This window comes from Mastigoproctus giganteus, chromosome 9 (assembly GCF_048544385.1).
Source record: "Mastigoproctus giganteus isolate SK-2022 chromosome 9, ASM4854438v1, whole genome shotgun sequence".
Classification (NCBI taxonomy): Eukaryota; Metazoa; Arthropoda; class Arachnida; order Uropygi; family Thelyphonidae; genus Mastigoproctus; species Mastigoproctus giganteus.
Window position 1 is genome coordinate 215,648,214 of NC_143583.1, and position 25,320 is coordinate 215,673,533.

The window sequence follows — 25,320 nt, forward strand, 5'->3', positions numbered from 1 at the left end:
CATTCTCAGACAGCATGCCGTGGAGATGCTATATGTCTGAACTGTGGCTGCAAAAATCACACCAAGCAGAATGCAACGCTCCAACACCACAGTGTCCTAATTGTAGTGGTAAGCATCCAGCTTACTCCAAAGATTGTGAACTATGGAAGATAGAAAAAAAAATACAAAAATATAAAATTGAAAATAAAGTCTCTTATCAAGAAGCGAAAAAACAGGTCAACTTAAGTATACCAAAACTCACTTATGCTTCTACCATTCACAGACACGAATCAGTGGCATGTCAGACTGAAGTATCGATCTCTCCAAAAATATCAATATCAGACTGGGCTCGATCAGTACTCTTGGTCCAGCATCCATCTAAACCAAATTCAGTAGACCAAAGCAATAATACGCCACTCACAATTCCATCCCAGAGACCTCCGCATTGTCAGGTAGCAGAAAATTTGCAAAGATCGTATCCTGTTGAGACGAAAGAATTATGCCTAACAAGCATGGATACAGATGATACTATCGGTCAAGAAGAACTGCTTGAAATACACGCAGAAGATGATATGGACGATAGCAATGAATCAGGACGTCCCACTTTTCCCCTGAAAAGAAAAACCAAAACCAGACCGTCATAAACTATCAACTTATAAAAAGCAGTCAGATACATCTTGCACAAACAAAACTAAATAATGGACACATCATTCAATGGAATTGTAGAGGTTTTCACAGCAACATCAATGATATCAATGAACTAATTGACTGCTTCAATCCTGTTGCCATGTGCCTACAGGAAACCAACTTGGCACCCCAAGTTTCCACTACAGTCAAAAATTACACTATCTTCAGACAAGATAGATCTGACACTAATAGTGTTCATGGAGGAGTAGCCATCCTGTTGGACTCAAGAGTTCCCTCCAGATGCATTCCATTACAAACCTCTTTAGAAGCTGTTGCCACACGCATAGCAATTGGAATCACTGTTACATTGGTCTCAATTTATCTTCCACCTAATCGTCCATATTCTATTCAGGAAATTGAAGATTTTGTGTTGCAACTACCAGTTCCCTTCTGTCTACTAGGTGACTTTAATGCTCACCACCCATTATGGGGTTCCTCCAGCTTAGACAGTCGTGGAAAGCTTGTTGAAATGTTGATAGACAGACAGGATTTAACATTGTTGAATACTGGCTCTCCTACCTATGTTCATTTTCCAACCGGATCAACCTCCGCAATAGACCTTTCCATTTGCTCTCCAGTGCTCTATCCAAGTATTCAGTGGGTAACTCTTAATGACCCTCACAACAGCGATCATTTCCCAATAATATGCAAAGTTCAAACTTCCTGTTCATTACCAAGAGATAATCCAGTAAAATGGAAATTTCCAAAGGCTGACTGGATAAAATACAGCACACTTGTCTCGTTCGACAACCATATCATACAGTGCTCTTCTATCAACCATGTTATAACAGCTGCAACCTCTGCCATCCCACAATACCACAATCAGGAAAGGCGAAAATTAAATTATTGGTGGAATGAAGAGTGCAATAATGCAAAAAAAGAGAAAAACAAAGCTTGGAATCAATTCCACAAACACCCAACCACTTCCAATCTTATTAATTATAAACAACTTAGAGCAAGAGCCCGTTATATCAGACAGAAAGTAAAAAAAGAATATTGGATTAAATTTGCTTCCTCGGTTAATAAAAATACAGACATCAGACTGATCTGGAATAAGATCAAAATGTTAAATGGCAAAATTTCTCCAATGTTTACTCCACAAATTAACTGGAATGGACAGGAACTCTCTACCCCTGCAGAAATTGCAAATGTGCTAGGATATGTATTTTCTCAGCTGTCTTCCTCAACTGCTTATGACCAATCATTTCAAAAAATTAAAGGTGTAACTGAAAAATCCAAACTGAATTTTACTGACAGATGTGCACTAACATATAATCAACCATTCACCATGGTTGAACTGCAGCATGCTCTTACCAACACAAGGAACAGTGCCACTGGCCCTGATGGGATATTTTATATAATGCTCAAAACTTTAGATCCAAAGTCACACTCATCACTGCTGATCTTCTTCAATCGAATCTTCACTGAACATACATTCCCAAGCTCCTGGCGCCATTCCTACATTCTGGCTATCCCAAAACTTGGTAAAGACTATTCTGTTCCTCATAACTACAGACCAATTTCACTTACCAGCTGTCTGAGCAAAAAGCCTCGAAAAAATGACTCATCGCCGTCTGACTTGGTATCTTGAGTCCCAAAATTTAATCAATAACAATAAATTGGGATTCAGAAAAAATCGATCATCATTGGATCATCATCAAAAAGGAGCATCTCTTTATGGTCTGTAAGGATATTGAGAAAGCCTTTGACACCACATAGCGTTTCGGCATTTTTTCAAATTGTATGAAAGAAGGAGGCAGGAAAAGCAACAAAAGCTAGACAGCTATTTTAAACCAGCGCAGAAGAAAGAAAATCAGGACAGTGAATCACACCTTCCATATTGGGTATAACAACATTTCGTCCTAAGAATGATAACCCTCCTTCTACCTCTTCGCTATAACTCACCAACTACAGCCCTTCAAACAAGCCAACTTCATATCCTGTCAAGGTAAAGTGCTATATTTACTGTGGGTTTCTCTCTTTTTTTTTTTAGTGTTTTTCTTACCAGACTGAACATTTTTTGAGTGCTCTGCTCCTATCCCTATTTTGCCCATAAGCCCTGTTGTTTTCACTGCATGAAATAGCATAATGCTGAGATTTTTAGGAAGACGTTCCACATTATAGCAGAACTGACTGTACTGCTAATGAGATAGTATTAGTAATGGCCGCATGGTGCAAGAAGCCTATGGCTTATGCTGCACCAGCCAAAAAATAAAAAAAAAAAAACCGAACAAAACAATGATAAAAACAAAAAAAAACATAAATAATAATAATTAATAAAAAAAAAAGGAAATTAAACCTATCATCCTATGCGCTTCCCTTACCTGAAAGTACTATCCAGATGACTTTTGAATTTCCCCAAACTGTCGGCCTCTACCACCTATGAAGGCAGCTTATTCCAGTAATTTATAACTCTCTGGCTAAAATAAAACTTCCTGCAGGCCAATCTAAACATTTCCCCCCATAACTTGAATTCCCCTAGTTCTAGCATCATTTATAATCTTGAAAATTTCGTCCTCTAGATAGTTAGATAATCCACATAACTGCTTGAGCCAGCAGGCTATTATAGGTAAAATTGAGGTATTTTATTGTCAGACATTATATTGATATATATTTGGATATATATATTTGGAAGCCTTGGGATATCATTTCATTTAACTTTATAAGCCTGTATAAATTATTGTGATTTTAGTATCGGCAGTTATATTGGTATTGAAAGCAACAATTTTTTTTTTCCCTCTAGGGAATGCATATTTTGCCATCTTTAAAATTGTTGCATAGTATAAGTCGGAGCATACTAAAAACTGCATATTACAAACAAGATAAAGTAAGTTAAATTCATTTATTGTTTAATACATTTTTAATTAAACTGTTTTTAATTCAGATTGATCAATTTTGACCAAAAATATTTATACAAATAATTTTGTTGAATGACTAATTCATTCAATTGTAAGTGGTTTTATCCCTAGATTTTGGTGTAATGATGAGTAAGAATTTGCAGTAAATGAACAATAGATTAAAAAATTACTGTTACTTCTTGTTTCCCTGGAGCCAACAGAAAAACCTGTTCACTTCACTCTTGAGTAGAATATACTCTACCTTCTGAAAAGTATCTGAACACCCACTGCAAATTGCATTTAATAGCCTGTAGTTACTTCATTTGCCACTGTCACTGACTGAATTCATTGAAGTATAATTACCTCCAGATGCTTGCACCTTAACGATGGTTGAATTGTTAGTAATCCGTGTGCTTGTGCATGGAGGTATAACCTCCATGCACAAGCACACGGTGGGTGACCACCCAGATGTGAACCAACGTAAGCAGGGTTCACATCTTCACATCTCTTCCATCATGCAGTATGATTGATCACTTTTGAGGTTATGATGAACATCGTGGTGAGATCCAATCTTCCTTACATTTTGAAGGTACAGCTCTAAAACAGTGTTTACAGGCCGGCCGCTAGTTAGTACACCGGACCGTACCGATTGGTAAGTCTATAGGAGGCTTCCGGATCAGCTAATGTATAATCTTGCTACCTCTACTCTGCCAGATAGTGACTGGAGGGAGTCTGAGTAGTGTGTATGTGGGGGGGGGGCATTGTCGAGGCCACGTTATGTCAAGGATCTGGATATATTCTTACCATGTGTATATGCCACATCCAAAAATTTCATTACTTCATACAGCATGACCGACCCACTTTTTCATACTATTGAATACACCATGAATTGTGAAACTAATAAAGCTTATCTACGAAAAGATCTAAACCTCCCAAACACTTCCTAATTCATTCCTCAAATATACATTTTTTTTATGAGAACCCCAAACACGAGAGGTATTAGAACCTATAGTACTTAGTACCGTGCTTGGGTTGGAGGTTGGAAGACGAAAGAAGATATTTGTTGACATTGGACTTGAACTTCTGTAGACTGTAATTTTCAGGAAATACATATGAAGGAAGGTTGTTCCAGAAAACGGCAGTTGAATGAATAAATGAGGAAGATGAAAAGTTGGTTCTGTGGGTTTGAAGTTGGACAGTAAATGGATGTTGGCTGGTGGTGGCACGTGTTCGGACTGTTTTGAAAGAGAGAGCGGGAATTATAGAAGCCAATTCAGAAGAACAGTGCCCATGGAAGTATCTGTAGAAGAGACATGCAGCAGAAACAGTACGTCTATGAGAAAGCGAGTGGAGAGACTCTGTTAGAGATGAATCATTAATTAACCTAACTGCCCTCTTCTGAATGGAATCAAGAAGCCTGAGAGAGGTTTTGGGGGCCCCACCCCAGATGTGGGAACAATATTCCATGGCAGGGCGGATTTGCGATTTATACAGAGTGAGCAGCTGTTTGGAAGAAAAGTAACGCCGAGAGCGAAAGAGAAAACCAAGTTTTTTAGATGCAGAGGAAGCAATATTTGTAATGTGCTTGTGCCAAGAGAGATTAGAAGTCAGGGTAATCCCCAAAAGAGATATATCATTTTGCCTAGAAATCGGAGTGTCACTAAAGATAAGCATAGGAGCAGAAGAATCCTTTTTGCGAGATATAAGACAAGACTGAGTTTTAGAAGGGTTGAAATCAACTAAGTTGTCTTTGCCCCACTGGAGAATTACCTGAAGATCGGCATTTAAGGAATTGGCAGCAGATTTTCTAGAGCTTGAAGCTGATTGAGCAGGACAAGGTTTCTCAAAATGTAAAGTTGAATGCAATGTGCTATCATCGGCAAAACTATGGATAGGATTTCCAGTCAATGGAAGAAGGTCATTGATATACAAGAGGAAAAGAGTGGGGGAAAGAACTGAACCTTGGGGGACACCGGCATTAGTGGAGAAGTTAGAAGACAGAGAGCCATCTACCATCACCCTCAGTGAGCGATCAGAGAGAAAACTGGATAACCAATTACTAAAAACCTTTGGCAAACCATAAGATGGAAGCTTGTTTAGAAGACCTTTATGCCAAACACGATCAAAAGCCTTTGAGATGTCAAGAGCAACTACTTGTGTTTCACCGAACCTTTCCATTGAATTAGTCCATAAATGGGTAACATAAGCCAGAATATCACCAGTGGATCGACACTGACGGAATCCATACTGGCGATCGTTGATCAAACGGAAGGTCTCCAGGTAGTTTAAGAGTTGGCGGTTAATTGATTTCTCCATTACTTTAGAAAGAGTAGAAGTAATTGCAATGGGACGATAATTGGATGGGAGGGATTTGTCACCCTTTTTAGGAACTGGCTGGATATGAGCAAATTTCCAATCAGAAGGAAAAACACCTTTGGAATACGAAAGTGAAAAAAGGCGGCAAAGAATAGGAGTAAGTTCAGGAGCACAGGTTTTGAGAACAAGTGGAGAAATACCATCAGGACCTGGAGCTTTCTTAGTATCAAGATTCATCAAAATCCTTCTGATATCCTTTTGACGGAAGACCACAAGAGGCATTGAATGGAGCGTGTTAGGAATGGTGGGAGGTGTTTTACCAAGATCATTAATACATGAGCTGGAAGAAAAATGGGATGCTAGCAGGTCAGCTTTATCCTTGGCTGAAGTGACAACAGAACCATCTGGTTTGGACAGAGGTGGGAGCAGAGATGGGCAAAAGTTGCGGCCAATAGCTTTGGCAAGAGACCAGAATGCTCGGCTACCATTAGGGCAAGAAGCAAGTTTTCTACTCTTAGCCTGTTCAAACTCTAGTTTGGACTGATTAATAACTGCTTTACAATTGTTGCGAGCTTTGGTGTAGGCAGAAAATGAAACTGAAGAATTAGAAACAAGCCAATTACGATATGCAACATTCTTCTCTTGGACAGCCTTAGCACATTTATTGGAAAACCAAGGTTTAGATAAAGGACGAGATTTTAAAGTGGAGTGTGGGATAAAGGATTCCATTCCTGCAAGAATAATTTCACTGACACGATCTGAGCAAACGTTGACATCAGAAGTTTTGAAACAGTAATCAGACCAAGGAAAAGAAGAAAAGAAGTCTCGCAGGTCATCCCATTTTGCATTCTTGTAATGCCAAACAATACGAGGTTGGGAATAGCCATGAGATAAAGGTTCCATTGGAGAAGAGACAATCACCAAGTTGTGATCTGAAGTGCCTAAAGGACCTCTCACTTCGACCTTGTACTTAGAAGGTTTGTTTGTGAGAAAAAGATCAAGCGTATTGGCTGTATGATTAGGATTGTACGGTATTCTTGTAGGTAAATGAACAATCTGTGCTAGGTCATTAGTAATTGCAAAAGCCTCAGCATCTCGACCTGCTGTGTCGGTGTGACTAGAAAATGAAGCCAGCTGGAGTTGTGAACGTTAAAATCACCAAGGAAAATTACCTCACTGTTGGGAAAGTTGGACTGGAGAAAGTCAAGTTGCAAAGAGAGGAAGTCAAAGAGCTCCAAGTGATTAGCGAGTTGGGAGAATGGTAGAGACAACAGATGAATTTGACACAATGAGGTAGAGAGATTTTAAGCCAGAGAAGATCAAAGAGAGGAGATTCCAAATTGCCAAGTCTCTGACAGGGAATATCAGAACGGACATATGCACAAGTACCACCTTTGAGGCGAAAGGAATCATACAGCAAATAATTTGGACATCTGAGATGAGAAGTAGTTGAATCAACTGATAACTGAGATTCAGTCAGAAAAAGTACATGGGGTTTGGAAGACTGCAAGTGGAAATGGACATCGTTGAGATTCGAATTGAGACCACGTATATTTGTGAAATGAATTAGGAAGTCCTTGGGAGGTTTAGATCTTTTCGCAGATAAGCTTGCTCTATTATTTTGACAATTCATGGTGTATTCAATAGTAAGAAAAAGTTGGCGGGACATGCTGTATGAAGTAATGAAATTTTTGGATATGGCGTACATGTGGTAAGAATATACCCAGATCCTTGACATAACGTGGCCTCGACAATGCTCCCCGCATACACACTACTCAGACTCCCTCCAGTCACTATCTGGCAGAGTAGAGGTAGCAAGATTATACACTAGCTGATCCGGAAACCTCCTAGAGAGTTACCAATAGGTTTGGTCCGGTGTACTATCTAGCGGCCGGCCTGCGAACACCGTTTTAGAGCTGTACCCTCGAAATGTAAGGAATATTGGATCTCGCCACGACATTCATCATAACCTCAAAAATCATCAATCATACTGCATGATGGAAGAGATAGGGAAGGGTTGGCCGGAACTTAGCTCTAGAGACTAAACATGGGTTACACCACTTCAAGCCTCCAATAAGCAAAGTGGTGGTATTTCACCGGTTGATGAGAGTCATCTACCACCTAGTACTGCCTGGTAACATAGAGGGGCGGCGTTCCTCCATGTGGTGTGGGCGCCACACCTCGACCCCTGCTTACGTTGGTTCACACCTGGGTGGTCACCCACCCTGTACTTGTGCATGGAGGTTATACCCAGGATTACTAACAGTCCCACCATCGTGAAGGTGCAAGCAGAGGATTTGGCTGTCATAGACCGACCGGACTTCGCCGAAATTGGGTCCACTTGACTTAAGTGTCACCCGAATATCAGTTCCATCAGCGTTTTAGACTCCCAGGTAGCAAGAACAGCTTATCTGGCATATCTGAGAGAATGTCTGTGACAACCTCAAGGACCAATGGTCTCAGTTCCAATCTCAACGATGTCCATTTCCACTTGCAGTCTGCCAAACCCCACGTATTTTTTCTGACAGAACCTCAGTGGTGGTAGTAGTAGTAGTAGTAGCAGCATGCGATGCAAGAAAGCAAGTGTATGAGCTTATGCAGCATCAGCCGAAAAAAAAAAAAAAAAAAGCACACCATTCCCTCCAAACGCCTGTCCAGTTCCTCTATAAATTTATTTCACCTATCAACTTCCACGACAGATGGAAGTTTGTTCCAGCAATTAACCACCCGCTGGCTAAAAGCAAATTTCCTCACATCTATTCTATTATCTGTCTTTTCTTAATTTGAATTTATGAACCCTTAGGTTCGTAATCTGAACAAGTGAAAGGAACGCATCAGAATTCCGCATGCTCAACTGATTCAAGGCCTTATACACCTCAATCAGACACCACGCAGGTGCCTAGTCTCCAGCCACTGGAGACTAGGTAAGAGAGGTAACTCTCTTCGTAAGAGGATCCCTTCATTCCCCTCGCCAATCTTGATGTCCTTCTCTGTACACGCTCAAGCAAATCTACATCCTTCCTAAAATGAGGCCTCCAGACCTGTACGCAGTACTCAAGGTGGCCTGACCATCGCCTTATACAGAGAGACAATCATCTCTTTTTCCGGTTGATTCAACTACTTTTCATCTCAGTTGCCCAAATTATTCCTTGTATGATTCCTTTCACTTCAAAGGTGGTAATTGTGTATATGTTCATTTTGATATTCCCTGTCAGAGACTTAGTAATTTGGAATCTCCTCTTTTCGATCTTCTCTGGCTTAAAACCTCTCTACCTCATTGTGTCAAATTCATCTGTTGTCTCTACCGTTCTCCCAACTCCACCAATCACTTGGAGCTCTTTGACTTTCTATCTTTGCAACTTGACTTTCTCCAGTCCAACTTTCCTAACAGTAAGGTAATTTTCCTTGGTTATTTTAATGTTCACAACTCCAACCGACCCAGCTGGCTGAAATGTTGAGGCTTTTGCAATTACTAATGACCTTGCACAGATTGTTCATTTGCCTACAAGAATACCAGACAATCCTAACCATACAGCCAACACTCTTGATCTTTTTCTTACAAACAACCCTTCTAAATACACAGTCGAAGTGAGAAGTCCATTAGACACCTCAGATCACAACTTGGTGATTCTCTTCTCCAATGGAGCCTTTATCTCATAGCTATTCCCAACCTCGTATTGTTTGGCATTACAAGAATGCAAATTGGGATGACCTGCGAGATTTCTTTTCCTTGGTCAGATTACTGTTTCAAAACGTCTGATGCCAATGTTTGCTTTGATCATGTCAGTGAAATTATTCTTGCAGGAATGGAATCCTTTATCCCGCACTCCATTTTAAAATCTCGTCCTTTATCAAAACCTTGGTTTTCCAATAAATGAGCTAAGGCTGTTCAAGAGAAGAATGTTGCATATCTTAATTGGCTTATTTCTAATTCTTCAGTTTCATTTTCTGCCTACACCATAGCTCGCAACAATTGTAAAGCAGTTATTAATCAGTCCAAACTAGAGTTTGAACAGGCTAAGAGTAGAAAACTTGCTTCTTGTCCTAATGGTAGCCGATCTTTCTGGTCTCTTGCCAAAGCTATTGGCAGCAACTTTTGCCCATCTCCTCCCACCTCTGTCCAAACCAGATGGTTCTGTTGTCACTTCAGCCAAGGATAAAGCTGACCTGCTAGCATCCCATTTTTCTTCCAACTCATGTATTAATGATCTTGGTAAAACACCTCCCACCATTCCCAACATGCTCCATTCAATGCCTCCTGTGGTTGTCACTTAAAAGGATGTCAGAAGGATTTTGACAAATATTGATGCTAATTAAGCTCCAGGTCTCCACTTTCTTCACACTTTTTTTTTTTTCACTTTCTTATTCGAAAGGTGTTTTTCCTTCTGCTTGGAAATTTGCTCATATCCAGCCAGTTCCTAAAAAGGGAGACAAATTCCTCCCATTCAGTTATCGTCCCATTGCAATTACTTCTACTGTTTCTAAAGTAATGGAGAAATCAATTAACCGCCAACTCTTAAACTACCTAGGAACCTTCCGTCTGATCAATGATCGCCAGTATGGATTCTGTCAGTGTCGATCCACTGGTGATATTCTGGCTTATGTTACCCATTTATGGACTAGTTCGGTGAAACACAAGCACTTGCTCTTGACTTCTCAAAGGCTTTCGATCGTATTTGGCATAAAGGTCTTCTAAACAAGCTTCCGTCTTATGGTTTTCCAACTGTTTTTTGTAATTAGTTATCCAGTTTTCTCTCTGATCGCTCACTGAGGGGGATGGTAGATGGCTCTCTGTCTTCTAACTTCTCCACTTATGGCGGTGTCCCCAAATGTTCAGTTCTTTCCCCCACTCTTTTTCTCTTTGTATATTAATGGCCTTCTTTCATTGACTGGAAATCCTGTCCATAGTTTTGCTGATGATAGCACATTGCATTCCACATTCCATTTTGAGAAACCTTGCCCTGCTCAATCAGCTTCAACTTCTCGAAAATCTGCTACCAATTCCTTAAATGCCGATTTCCAGGTAATTCTCCAGTGGGGCAAAGACAACTTAGTTGATTTCAATCCTTCTAAAACTCAGTCTTGTCTTATATATCGCAAAAAGGATTCTTCTGCTCCTATCTTTGGTGACACTCCGATTTCTAGGCAAAATGATATATCTCTTTTGGGGATTACCCTGATTTTAATCTCTCTTGGCACAAGCACATTACAAATATTGGTTCCTCTGCATCTAAAAAACTTGGTTTTCAGTTTCACTCTCAGCGTTACCTTTCTTCCAAACAGCTGTTCACTCTGTAAAAATTGCAAATCCGCCCTACCATGGAATATTGTTCCCACATCTGGGGTGGTGCCCCCAAAACCTCTCTCAGACTTCTTGATTCCGTTCAGAAGAGGGCAGTTAAGTTAATTAATGATTCATCTCTAACAGAGTCTCTCCACTCGCTGTTTCATAGGTGTACTGTTTCTTCTGCATGCCTCTTCTGCAGATATTTCCATGGGCAAATATTGGACACCTGTTCCAATGATGTGGACACCTGTTCTTCTGAATTGTCTTCTGTAATTCCCGCTCTCTAATTCAAAACATTCTGAACACGTGCCGCCAACACCCATTTACTGTCCAACTTCAAACTTACGGAACCAACATTTCATCTTCCTCATTTATTCATTCAACTGCCGTTTTCTTGAACAACCTTCCTTCATACGTATTTCCTGAAAATTACAGTCTACAGAAGTTCAAGTCCAGTGTCAACTTCTTTCGTCTTCTCAACCTCCGACCCAAGCATAGTACTAAGTAGTCTAGGTTCTAATACCTCTCGTGTTTGGGGTTTACATTTAAAAAAAAAGAAAAGTAATTTAAAATATGCGTCTACTGCTACCGGCCAGTTCAAGAAACTTGCAGTGGATGGATGGTTCATTATTTGGTGGAGAGCCACATTTCACTTTATTTCAGCAGTATTTTTTTTTTTTATTTCAGCAGACTCAAATAGGCAATCACCATGGCATAACTGTAATGCTGTGTATTGAAACCATTTTTTTCACTGTCTTCACATGTTAACCTTTTAAATCAGTGTTTATGAGTGGATGATCCTATTGGAAAAATATGGGTCATCTCCAAATAATTCACTACCATCCCTAACTGGTTTCATATAAAAAAATTCTTATAATAGGAAGAAGTTTTGAAATATCCAGAACTCCATGTAGAGACAACTAGTCCTGAATCAAAAATTCCTTTCCACAGTCCTTAATACACTCATATATTTAAATAAGCCATAGAGTGCACAAGATCATACAACTAATAACTGGTATCTTGCAAAATTACTAACAAAATTACTGAATTTCCAGAGTGCTGTAGTTAAGGTGTTCCAAGATTTGACAGAGCAGCAGTCACCGTCCCAATGGTGGCACCCTCACCTCATAAATTGTCGTGGTGAATGTCCCACCTTGTCGAATCGATAGATGGAAAAACAGTACAACAGCTGACCATCAACTTTAAAAATACCATGATCAAGTGTACCTTCCTCTTAACGACCCATCCAGACTACATGCCTGATCAAGGTGCCCATGCTTAAAACCAACCATCACCAACAATGCCTAAAATTTGCATCTGAACAAGTGAACAAAAAAGATCACCAAAGTGTCATTAAGCCATTGACAACTGGAAAAAGTTGCCTTTTCTTATGAATCATGTTTTCTGCTATGCCATGTGGACAGTTTAGGACGGAAAAAATCACTGTGATGTCCTGGTTCCTGGTCCAACAGTAACAGGCAGGTGACGACAGTGTTTTGTCACCACCTGCCTGTTCTAAGGGATATTTTCCAGAGAATCTCTTGGCGCTCTCATACCCCTAGACCAGCAGTTCCCAACCATGATTTTTGTAGACACATTAGCATAACATTAACAGTACAGTACAGTACCTTCTGTTCTGAGTGATGATGTTGGATTTGTCTGTCAGTCAGTACTTAATGTGTGTCTGGATGTAGTCTAGCAGAACCAAGATGCCCCTCGATGTGGACACCTGTACGTGGTGAGCGGAGATGCTAAGTGGGCCCAGTGATGCTAATCTGCTCCTCCAGATTAGCATCACTGGGATCCAACAGCCACAGCCTAGGTTCCAGCCTAACACCATAGGAATTCAGTGTGTTTGCCATGTGCTGTGACCTGTGGAAATTTGGAAAGAGGGAGCCTGGTGGTTGAGGGGCTCCAATTTCAACACACCACTTCGGCCCTTGCTTTGACAAGATGGTTGGCCATGGATGGCTCAGCCAGGATTTCCATGAATCCTGATAAAGGAATTTCTTCTGGGTCCCAACCCATTCACTATCTGTCTGCAAACGTTGACCCAGATAATGTCACTTCTGCTAAAAGACAGAAAACAAGTTATATCAGATCCAACATCTCATCACCTGACAATTCATTCTACTAGTGAGAAGCCCTTAGGAAAAATGTCACCCTTCTTTATCCAGCAGGGTTTGGTAGGGTTGGCAGGCTCTCCTAAATGTGTCAAATGGCTTCACTCGGGTGACAGTCTTGTAGAGACTAGAAGTCCTATAATTCAGAACAGCTCCTCCGAGTTACATCTTTGGGGGAAATGCCAATCAATGCCCCACACAAGACACTGAACTCGTCCCGTTGTGTCATTGCTAAATGGCATCTTATCGTGAAGAGGAAATCTGTTCTGAATTAAAACCCCAAGGAGTGACAGCTGCAAAACAAACATTCATGCATAGGGATGGAAAATTTGTTCCAACCAGAAATATCATCTTGGCATTTAATTCATCAACATCTCCTAATGAGATCAAAGCTGGCTATATTAACTATCCAGTGCATCCATATGTAGCAAACCCTCTACAGTGCTTTAAGTGCCAGAAATATGGATAGTTGCAAATGGCCTTTCGTGAAGCCCTTGCATGCGCCCACTGTGCTCCAAAGGATCACCAAACTACATCGTGTTCGGCTTCAAAACCATGCATTAACTGCCAAGGAGAGCACCCTGCTTACTCATGAGCATGCCAGAGGTGGAAAGAAGAAAAAGAAATTCAGAGACTTCTGACAGAGGCAAGAAAAGCAGTGAAACCCTTAAACATAAACAAACCTACCTATGCCCAGAAGATAGCAGGGAAATGTTCTTTTTGGAACCCAAACAGAAACGACTATACCACCAAAAGAGTCATTTACTCCCATTGCATGCTACTTGTTAAGCTCACAAAAATCCACACAGAAAGATCAATCAGCAGCCACTCCCATATCAGTAGCTCCTAATGTTCCACCAGTAACAAAGGAAGTTGCCGGAGAAAAGAATAAGAAATCTTATATACCACATAGTCCCCAAGGAAAAATGGATTTCAAGGAGAAGAAGGTATCAGATGATTCAGTTGTGGAACTCTCTGCGAAGGAGGAAATGGACACAGGACAGCATCCATACTTCCCCAAAAGGGATAAATCCAAGACTGAGAAAAGTAAGCCGTCAGCACTTTGGAAGCCACCTGTTGGACCCACAAAGCCAAAATAATAGCTAAATTCCTACAATGGAATTGTTATGAATTCTGGCAAAATGCTGACGACATCAAGGCCCCCCTGCAAAAGCACAAGCCAATTTGCTTTGCAGGAGACTTACCTAAAGGTAAATGACATCCCCACCATGCATAACATCACAATTTTTTATACTATAGAATTCCAGATGGTCATACTCATGGAGGGGTTGCTGTTGTCATGAGCAACCCATTTCAGCCTTTGCTACTTACAATCAGCTTAGAGGCTGTTGCAATCCACCTTACAATGGATTTTTGTTGTCTATTTTATTTATATGCCATCTGGGTCATTACAAGATCATCAAGTTCTTTCTGGGGGGGGGGGGATGTCAGTCCCCACAGAAAGAACTTGATAATCTTGTAATGCAGTTGCCTTTCCCTTTCTTACTTCTTGGGGCAGGTGGGCAGGAGCAGCAGTGCGTAGCACACGCTTCTTGATTAGACCAGGGTTCGAGCCCGTGCCCACCAAATACGGAGGATGCGGAAAGGTCAGGGAATGACCACTGCATATCCCCTGAGCAATATGGCCTTAGTTGCTAATGCTCCTAAAAAACAAATAACAAAACAAAAAAAACAAAACTTCTTGGGGATTTTAATGGACATAACATCCTGTGCGGTAGTACTAACATCAATGGAAGGGAATGACTCATAGAGCATAAGCTCAATGACAATGACCTCTCCCTCCTAAATGTGTAGAACAAACACCTTCCACATGCCTACCCATATGTTTTCTGCCATTGATCTTTTTATCTGCTCTAATCCTCTCCTCTCTTCACTTAACTTGGGTGGTGGAGGAGAAACTGTTTGGAAGTGATCACTTTCTCATGATAACCACACTAATTAATGGGAGACTGTTTTCCTGTTAGGTTACTACTGTGGAAGGCTGAGCAGGCTGACTGGAATGCCTTTCAACATCTGGAAATTTTGATATCACTGCAGCCACTCAGGAGCCTATCAATGATGCAGTTATGTACATTACAGAAAATATTGTCCATGCAGCTGCAATTGCAATCCCAAAAACATCCACCCAGTTTCCACCTTTTCCTAACCATGGTGGAATGCAGATTGCACAGCAGCAAAAAGGCTCAAAAGAAATCTTGAGAGATATTCTGACGATATCCAACCATAGCCAACCTTGTAGCTTTTAAACATGCACGGGCCTACAACAGTCCATTGGTTATACAGAAACTAAAAGGAGCTCTCACCCTTTCGAAGGCAAGTTCTGTTGGACTAGATAGCTTCTGTTATGAAATGATTAAGCATCTGTTATGAATTAAAGTGCTTTCAGTCAGTGCTTAAAGCACCTTTAAGCACTGACTGAAATCTAATGATCACTTGCTCCTTCTACACCGATGAGCCAAAACATTCTGACCACCTGCCTAATACAGTGCGTAGCACACGCTTCTTGATTAGACCGGGGTTCGAGCCCGTCACCACCAAATACGGAGGATGCGGAAAGGTCAGGGAATGACCACCGCATATCCCGGAGCAATATGGCCTTAGTTGCTAATGCTCCTAAAAACCAAACAACAACAACAACAACCAACTGCCTAATATGATGTTGGTCCTCCATGTGCAGCCAAAACAGCTTGTACCAAACGAGCCATGGATGCTACAAGATTTCTAAATGTGTCTTGTGGTATCTGGTACCAACACGTAACCAGCAGATCCTTTAACTCATGGTGCCTCCGTAGCCAGGTGGGCAGGAGCGGCAGTGCATAGCACACACTTCTTGATTAGACCGGGGTTCGAGCCTGTGACCCCCAAATACGGAGGATGCGGAAAGGTCAGGGAATGACCACCGCATATTCTCAGAGCAATATGGCCTTAGTTGCTAATGCTCATAACAACCTTTAACTCATGTAAGGTCCACGGTTGAGACCCGCAGATCGAAGTTGCTGTTCCAACACAAACCACAAGTGCTCAATGGGATTGATGTTTGGGGAATTTGAGGCCAGGGCAATACCTGGAAGTCTTCCTCATGTTCCACAAACCAGTCTCGAATAGTCTGGGCAGTGTGGCATGGTGTATTATCCTGCTGAAAGATGGCACCACCAGAGGGGAAGACCATTGCCATGAAAGGGTGCACCTGGTCGGCAATGATGGTTAGGTAGAGTGTATTTAGTGTCAAGCAGCACCAGGGGTTTCCCCCATCTCCGCGTTGCTTTCATTGTAGGTGTGCCAGTTCACTGGAAAGGCCAGAGATTTAAAAGTGTGTGGATATTGTATACGTATAGTGTTATGTACCGTTGTTCTTCTGGCCATTTAGCCGCTGGATCCCTGCTGAGGCTCAACTTTGTCCACACTCAGCCCCGTGGAGGCAGGCCAGTTATACCAGCATTATAATTATTTACTCTGGCAGGTCCTGCCACCTAATTTCCTGAGATTTCAGTGGCTAGGGCCTTAAAAAAAAAAAGTTTATTTATTTATTTTTTTTTTGTAAGGTCCTAGCCACTGAAATCTCAGGAAATTAGGGGGGATAAGAGCGCTAGGATTTGAAAGGCCGAAACTACTGGCAAACAGTAATTTGGATGTGTATCGCAATCGCTTATGTACAGATAGAGTAGGGGAGGGAGACTAAAGACTAGGGGGGAGAGACAGAAATATGGAGCCAATAGGGAAGGTGACCCCAATAGGTGTCAGTGGGGCATGCCCATGCCCCACCAGAAGGAAAAATGGGGTGGCGAGGAAGGGAGGAGACAGGACAGGCACCTCCCCCCCACCAGGGAAGTGGAGTGGAAAGAAAGCCAGGAAAGAGTGCCCAGCTCGGTTGCCAGTTGGCGCACTGGCAGCAAATCTGCTGTTCAAGGTGGGGAAAAAGATATGGGCCCAACGAAGCAGTCGGAACCAGTGCCCCGATGTCATTCATGGGCTATGTGTCCATCCAGGTAGGTTGAGGTCAGTCACATTTATGGGTTATATACCCAACCATGGTAGTGTCTCATGGAGTGTCTCTTTTCCATCCCGGATGGGTCTGGTCCGTTGATCCTGTTTCCATCATCAAGGAGGGCGGTCCAGTGCCTTTTCCATCCAATGAGCCCATCGTTTCTGTGGTGTGCGTCCTATTGAAGTAGGTTGGTAGGGTCAGACAATTTGGGTTTCAGTGCTGGTGTATTTGCTCATAGTCAGGTGTTGTCGAAGTTTAATGTCTGCTACTAGGTATACTGTGCACTTAGTTCCTGATCGCAGAACAGGTTCTTCTTCTGGCAAAGAGTTCTTGTGCAAATCTGGTGAGGTTCTTATATTCTTCACTTGTGTCCAAGAGATGATGCTCCTGGCCTCACAGCACTTAGGTCAATCTTGTTATTAGATTTCCATGTAGGTCCTCGTACTTTTTACATTCGTGCACGAGGTGGGTCCAGCTTTCCGGTTCGCCACATGAATAGTTGGGGTCTTGGAGGAGGCCCAGAGATGTTAGTTTCTTGTTGAAGGGGCCGTGACCCGTCAATAAGTAGGTGGCACATAGGCCTGGATGGAACCATACAGGTAGTTTCGGGAAAACCCTGTCTACATCAGGTATGAAGCGTCGTGTCACCTCCCCTTTGGTTGAGTTTGTCCACCTGTTTTGCCATTCCTGTTTTAAGTGTGCAAAGAGCCGAGCCTTTTCCATTTTTATATTGTTTGTGGGTTCAATCGTAAAGCCCGAGTAGGTCACAGAGATTCCTTTTGATACGTAGTATGCTAGTCCGCATCTGGCCACTTCGAGATCCAGTGGTAAGGATCCAGTAAGAACCTGGAGCACCTCCGTGCTCACAGTATTGCAGACTCGGATGGCTTTGAGCAATATTGTTCGTTGTGTTGAGTCCAGTATTCTTTTGTTGGTGGTCACTCTGGTTCTATGGTACCATATTGGTGCACCATATGTGATCGCCGGAGAAAAGTAGTCTTGTAGTATAGCAACATGGTTTTTTTACTCAGCCCCCATTCCCTGCGTGAGACTCGCGCAATCAGGCCCAAGTAATTCCTAATCTTGGTCCTCAGTTGCCTGAGATGCAGTTGGAATGTGAGCATGCTGTCAAAAATGATCCAAAAATGATTCGCCCAACAAATTTCATTTGTTGGGCGAATTTGATTGTAGCGCAATTTATTTTAATTTGCGGTGGTCTCCTTATGTCCAATGTTCCCTTAAGCAAGATGGAAGATGGAAGGCCGACCGGGCTAGCCGAGTGGGTAAAGTACCTACCCGGCAACCCAAAGGTCGCGGGTTCGATTCCCGCCTCGGGCTTGGATCAAAGTACTGCAAAAACCTTGGGAGGTGCAATATGGCCACAGAAGCCGATGCGCCAACAACTACCAAATCAAATCAAGCAAGATGGAAGAAGTCATTTTGGCAGGCGAGATCTGTAGAAAGTTCTCCGTAGCCCACCGCTGTAGAGTATACAGAGCTTGATTTGCTCTAGTCTCAAGTTGTGTCCTATTATCTGCCGTCACACTGAGAATTAAATCATCCGCAAATGCTTGGGTTACCACCTCCCCAAGGCCGGTGTTCAGAAAATCATCAAATACTATATTCCACAGCAGTGGAATGGTCCGAGCACGGAACCCTTGTGGCATCCCCTGTGGATGTTCCTGCTGATCTGTTGGTATGGTACTTCCACTTCTATTTTTCGGTGTGAGAGGTGGCTTTTGATATTATTATAAAGGTTGCTTGGGACCTGTGCCATTCTGAGCCTGCCCAGGACACTCGGCCACCAAAGTGAGTCGAACGCCCCGGCAAAATCCACTGCAATACCGAGTACTTCTGTTGGCAATCATTCACTGTGATATCAGTAGGTTTCTCATCGCATCGACAGTCAAGTGACCTGGCTTGAATCCGAATTGGTTTTTTGCCTCAAGGTTGGCAGTGGAGTAGTAGTGTTGTATCCATCTATGAAGGAGCCATTCATATAGCTTACTTAAAACTGTTAGGAGCGCTATGGGTCGATATGATTCCGGGAGTGCCGGATTTTTGCTTGGGACTTTGAGAATTAATTTGACATTTGCTGTTCTCCACTCCATAGGGAAGTAGCCAGCCTCCAGGCAGCAATTGTACAAACTTAAGAGAAGTTGGGGTTCTAGGTCAGCAACCTTCTTTATGATTTCAGGTTCAAGCATATCTCTTTTGGGTCTAATCCGGGCAGCCGCTTCTTGGAGTTCCTCCATTGTAAATGGTTGTTCCGTCTGTTCCGTGAGGTATTCTTCATTTTCTTTGCACAGCTTGAGTTGTTGTTGTTCACTGGATGGCTGTGCTGGTTCCTTCAGTATTGCGTTTATGAGGCTGTTGACTAATTCCTCCCACGTTGTTGTTAGTGTGCCTTGTGGAGTTCGAGTCATCGTGAGGACTTCTTCCCTGGGGAGTTTGTTCGTAGTTACTTTGTATATAATGCCCCAGGGATCCGAATTTCCAGCTGTGGAGACAAGCAACTCCCAGGATTTTCTTTTACTCTTTTGGATTTTGTCTGTGTATAGATTTCTTGCCTCCCTATAGCGTTTTCTTAAGGCCTCCACCTCAGCCTGCAGCCAAAACCTTGCAGGCTCTTTGGAATTGTTTCCTTCTATTTGCAACCTCCTTCCTAAGGGTCTGCTTCTCCCGGGTCCACTATGGGACAAATCTTGGGGAGGGTCTCTTTTTCTTTATAGTTGCACTGCTGGACTCTGTGATTATGTTAGTCACTGTTCTTTGCAGGATGTCTGGATCAGTTTCCTTCTCTATTTGCTGTTGTCTAGCTTTGATAGGTGATACGCAAACTGATTCCAGTCCACTTTGTGGATTGCAAATCTGTTGATGAGATATCTGGTGATTGGGGTTCTGGTTAGCATTCTTGAAATTCGGTACGTGATCACCCAGTGATCGGATGTTGTCCAGGAATTTTCGACTGTCCATCCGTCGATGTGCGCTGCCATATTGACTGTGGCTATTGTAATGTCTTATGTCTGCTTCCCAAAGCAGGTTGCAGAAGGTGGGCAGATGGTGTGGCTGGTTAAGGATCACGAACGGTGAGGTGGCTAGGAAGTCTTCAAGTAGCTGACCATTGTGCATTGCTCTTCTGCCCTCCGTTTTGCTGTGCCATTCAGGTGACCGACAGTTCACGTCAGCCCCCACAATGATCCGCTGGTTTGATAGGATGTCAAGTAGCTGCTGCAAGTAATTTATGGCAGTTGTGATATCCTGTCCAGGTCTAGAGTAGAGGGATATAGCGTAGACGGCTCCTATTGGTGTGATGACATGGGCACAGGCTGCCCAGGGTGTGCACAGCTGTGCGATCTTCGTTGCCGTGATGTCTTGGTTTCGGACCAGGACCACGGCCCAGGGAGTGTCCTCATCAGATTGGATTAATTTATATGCAAGTGGGTAGCCCCTTACTTGTTTGGAATGTGCATACGGTTCCTGAAGTAGCAGGATATCAGCGCTCTCTTGGTCGGCCTTAAGGCGTAGCTGGTCAGCCACAGCCCTGGCCCTCTGGCATTATGCTGGAATATTTTCATCTCTGTGGTGTTGAATTTCTTAGTTGTAGTCGCCATAATCAGTTCTAGTTTGGTGCATGCTATTCGCTTTGATGTATGAGGGACAGTCGGGGTCCCTTATCAAGTGTTTGCAATCCATTTTTACCAACTTGCAATTAGCACAGATAGGGTCTTTGTCCTTATTTGGACAGTTTTTAAACTCGTGTCCCCGGTCTGTACAATGGCCGCAGGTGGGCTGAGTATGAGTGCAGGTGTGGGTAGTATGCCCGAATTTACAACACCGGAAGCATTTTGGGACGGATACATACTCCCTGAAGCGGTGGCTGTCCCAGTTTATAAAGACTCTGTTTTGCTGGCATATAGTCTTCCAGGCCGCTGGTGAGAGCTCTACCACCCAGTTGGTGCCGTTTCCTGCTGTAGCTTTAGTCTGAAATCTCGGAGTAACGATGGTCGATGGTGTCTTCCCTGGATGGTCTTGCTGTAGGTTTCTCATGTACAGCACTGTTTGGATCTCAACCGGGGTTATGTCCTTGTCCAAGTCGTATATAATTATACTAGGGCCCTTTCTTTTCGGTGGTAGGGCCTCTAATCCAAGTGTGTGGATTCTTTGATTGTTTAGTATCAAGTTTGCATCCGCCTTTGTCTGGTTTTCAATGATAACACCCACATTTCGGGTTTTGCGAACCGATTTGATTTTTGTCGCTCTTAAGTCTCCGGTAAGGTTGTTTACTACTATGCTCTTTACCTCTTCGCTGGTGTGGGTTTCATCTTCGGAGGTTGGTCTTAAGATGACTAGGTGTGGGGTTGGCAAGAGGGTCTTGCGTTTGGTGGTAGGTTCCTTAGTTGCTGTTTGGTTGGTGGGTTGCTGTGTCCTCAGCGCTTCAGCAAAAGTGGGGGCACACTGTTGCACTTTGTTCGTCCCACTTTCAAGATAGGCATCAAGCCTGGCAGTTATTTTTTCATTTTCCAGGTGCATTTGGTCCAAAATTGTTTCTAGTTTGGTCCACAGGGAAACTATTTCAGCTCTTAGTCTTGTAGTCACTCTGCTGCTCTGCTTCTTGAATAAGTTTTCAAGGGCGGTTCACAGGATTAGTTTCTGTTCAGGGACGCCCTTGGGCAATGTTGAATCCAGTGGTGGTTCCTCTTGTTTCTCTTTGGTAGAATCCCGTTGGGAGGCATGAATCTCTTGTGATTCTCTCGTGTCGGTTTGTGAGTGGGTTTTCCTTTTAGCGGAGGGGGCTCCGGCTTGGGGATCCACCGGCCCCTTGTCATGCTCAATGACTGTAATATCATCCTTGTTGGTATGCTGCAACGAGGTTTGGGTTTTATTGGTTTTTCCCTCCATGTTGGGATAATTTCGAATAATCGAAGTAGGTCCGGATTTCCGAGTCAGTAGGGTGTTGCTTCAGTAGGACTTGATTTTTGGTGCAGGAAGACACCCGCTACAAGTTCGTAGTCCAATTTGGTGAATTTTTGTGCACTAAAGAAGATTTTGCCTGTCCCCCACAAACAGGTGGGGGGGGGAAACAGTTATTCACAAAAACACTGCTAGAAGACCAGAACAACTTTCTCCTAGGGGTTTTCAGGGGCAATGAGCACGAAGATGATATTTGTTTTTCCGTAAGAGGAGTATTTGTGGAGTTCGTCTTCCATCATAGAATGTTTATGGAAAAGAGCTTATGAGAGGATGAAGGGTATTGCTAGGTGGGCAGTAATCATGAAAGTGAGAAGGCAGGGTGAAAGAAACCGTCTTGATGCCAACTTAGCAGCTTGAAGCGCAGTATAAATTCCAAGAAAGCTTACAATTAGTAGTCAAAGTAAAAGTGGTCTGTTGAGAGTGTTGTCCAGGCAAAAGCTGACAATTTCCAAAACTTGGTTGCCATGCATATAGCAGACAAATAATCAAACGCTTGATTGCCAAGTTTCTTCCAACTTGTTGCCGAAGGCAGTCTCGTAAGTAGAGCGGGAGCGTAAATAAGTCAGAATTGTAAACGTCTTGCAATACAGGGGGTCGACTAGCGAATAACTCCCAACACAATGCAACTGCTTGACCTGTGATACAGTAGTGGGCAAGAGTTAGCGAGCAGTGAAGGCTAGTAACCAAGGTGTTAACATCCGGGCATTGAGACAAGCAAAGGCGGCAAATATGAATATAGTATAGGCAAGAAACAAATCACGTAAAAAACAATAATTACCTAAAGTTTCATGGTATTCATCTTCACCAAGGATGCAGGATAACTCAGGAAGGCACTATATGAAAATATTACTGAGACTCGCTAAAAAAAAAAATACATTAAACACTGAAAACTTGAGGAGCTCAAGATTAGGCAGCAGTCACACCGACGTGCACGCGCTGATCCTGATGGTTAGGTAAAGTGTATCTAGGGTCAAACGGCACCAGGGGTTTCCCCCATCTCCGCGTAGTTTACTTTGTGTGGTGATACAGTTCACTGTAAAGGCCAGAGATTTAAAAGTGTATGGATCTTGAAATGTGTGGTGTCATGTACCGTTGTTCTTCTGGCCATTTAGCCGCCAGGCCCCTGCTGAGGCCCGACGTTGCCCCACTTTCGCCCCGTGGAGGCAGACCAGGTACCTAGTAATTTGCATTTACTCTGGCAGGTCCTGCCACCTATTTTCCTTTGATTTCAATGGCAAGGACCTAAAAAAAAAAAAAAAAATTTTGCACATTGTATGTTGATCACATAAATGTTTCCCGGTTTTAAGGGGTTGCGTTTGAAATTTTAATGGCCGAGGAGAGGGCGAAATAATTTAAAGAAGCTAGAATTTTGGTGTGGGTCTTGTGCTAGCATAGAGATAGAGAGGGGAGGAGACTGAAGGCTAGGGGGGAATAGCTAGGAAAGACTGGGGTCAATAGAGTAGACGACCCCAGCATGTGCCAGTGGGGAATGCCCATGCCCCACCAGAGAGAAAGATGTGGGATGGCAGGGGGGAGGCAACAAGAAGGCTGTTGCCTCCCCCTCTGCCAGGGGGGGGAGGAAGGTGTGCCCGGCAAGGGAGCCGGCACAGGTCGCCGTATGGCCTGGCAGCTGCATGTCTGCTTGAGTCAGGTCCTTGGTTGGGTCCTAGTTGTCCAATCCGTGTGTAGGTTCCTGTCTGTGGTTGTCGCTTGGCAGCAGGACAGGTGCCTTAGTCAGGTCCGTAGTTGTGGGTATTTAGTCCAGTCTGTGGTTACTTATGTCTCTGTCTGGAGTCATGGTCATTAGTTATTGGATCCTGGGTCCATTTGTTGGATCCGAGTTTGTCGAGTCCAGGTGTAGGATCCTGTCCGTAGTTGTCACTTAGCACCAGGAAAGGTCCATTAGTCAGGTCTGTGGTTGCGGGTGTTTGGTCCAGTATGTGATTTCTTCAGTTTATGCTGTTTCTTCCGGGGATGCGATCCCTTTGTGGATTGTCTTGATGGTGACTGTCCGTGCACCTTATATGGTTGTTTGCAAAGTCATATATTGTTGGCCTGAGAATTGCTATTGTGGCTGTGGGGGCGGAAGAGTATGCCTTCTGTCAAAAAAATCTTGTGCAAAGTTTGCCAGTGCTTTGTAGCTGTGCTCCTCCTCCAGTAAGCGTTCCTCTTGATTCTCTGGTACATAATGTAATTCTGTAATTAGTCGGCATCGGAGGTCTTCATAAAGCTTGCAGTGTTAAATGCTCCCACGTTTCCACTAAGCCACAATGAGAGGGCATAGTGTGCATAGTATTAGGGTCAGGCGCCACCTGTGGTTTCCCACATCTGCGCCATATGTTCGCTGTGAAGGAATACAGTACTACTGTAAATGCCAGAAAAGTGTTGTGTGTTGTATATGACATATTGCGTTAGGTTCTGTTGTGTGTCCTGGCATTTGGCCGCAGGGCCCCTAGTGGGACTCCACGTTGCCCGCACACACCACTAGGAGGTAGCCAGTCTGCCCATTATTCTCTGGCTTGTCTCCGCCAGGGTCGCCAGAGCTTCCTGGACAGAGACAAAAAAAAAAAAAAAAAAAAAGGTAGAGTTGGGGAAGTACAGAGTGTACGCAAGAAAGGAAGGTATAGCTAGAAATATGGAGGATGTAGGCGAAGGTATCCTCCAGGTTATCAATGGAGCAATAAGCGCCATCAGTTGAAAGGGGAACCCGGGAAGGACAATAAATAAGGCAGCAAGAGAGCCGTGTGCAATTTGCCACTGAGGAATGAGATGGTCCATACGTCAGTTGATCCTATCCAGGTTAAGATCGGTTGGCCAGTTAGGTTAGGATCAGATGTTTGGGTTGTTCCTATTTTGTGTTGGCAATAGGGTGCTCCGTCTTGTGAAGAGGGCTTGTGCAAACTTGGTAAACTCATAGTAGTAGTTTTCTTCTGTGATGAATAAGTGTTCGTTTCCTTGAGGGTTATCTTGTATACGAGTAAACAGGATGCTGCGGAGGTCCTCATAGTGTTGGCAGGTATATACTAGATGGTTCCAGTCTTCTATTTCACCACATGCACAGTAGGGGTTGTCAATGATTCCCATGGATGTTAATTTATGGTTTATTGATCC

General features: G+C 43.1%; 1 protein-coding gene across 2 annotated transcripts in view; it reads left to right on the forward strand.

Annotated features, from left to right (window-relative positions):
- Window positions 1-25,320, forward strand: part of LOC150081121 (ubiquitin carboxyl-terminal hydrolase 24-like) — a 908,750-nt gene that overhangs the window by 245,986 nt on the left and 637,444 nt on the right. For both annotated transcript variants that reach the window (XM_090381072.1, XM_090381073.1), the window contains exon 15: window positions 3,410-3,493. In XM_090381072.1, coding sequence (XP_090237198.1) covers window positions 3,410-3,493 — 84 coding nt within the window. The remainder of the gene's footprint in view (window positions 1-3,409; window positions 3,494-25,320) is intronic.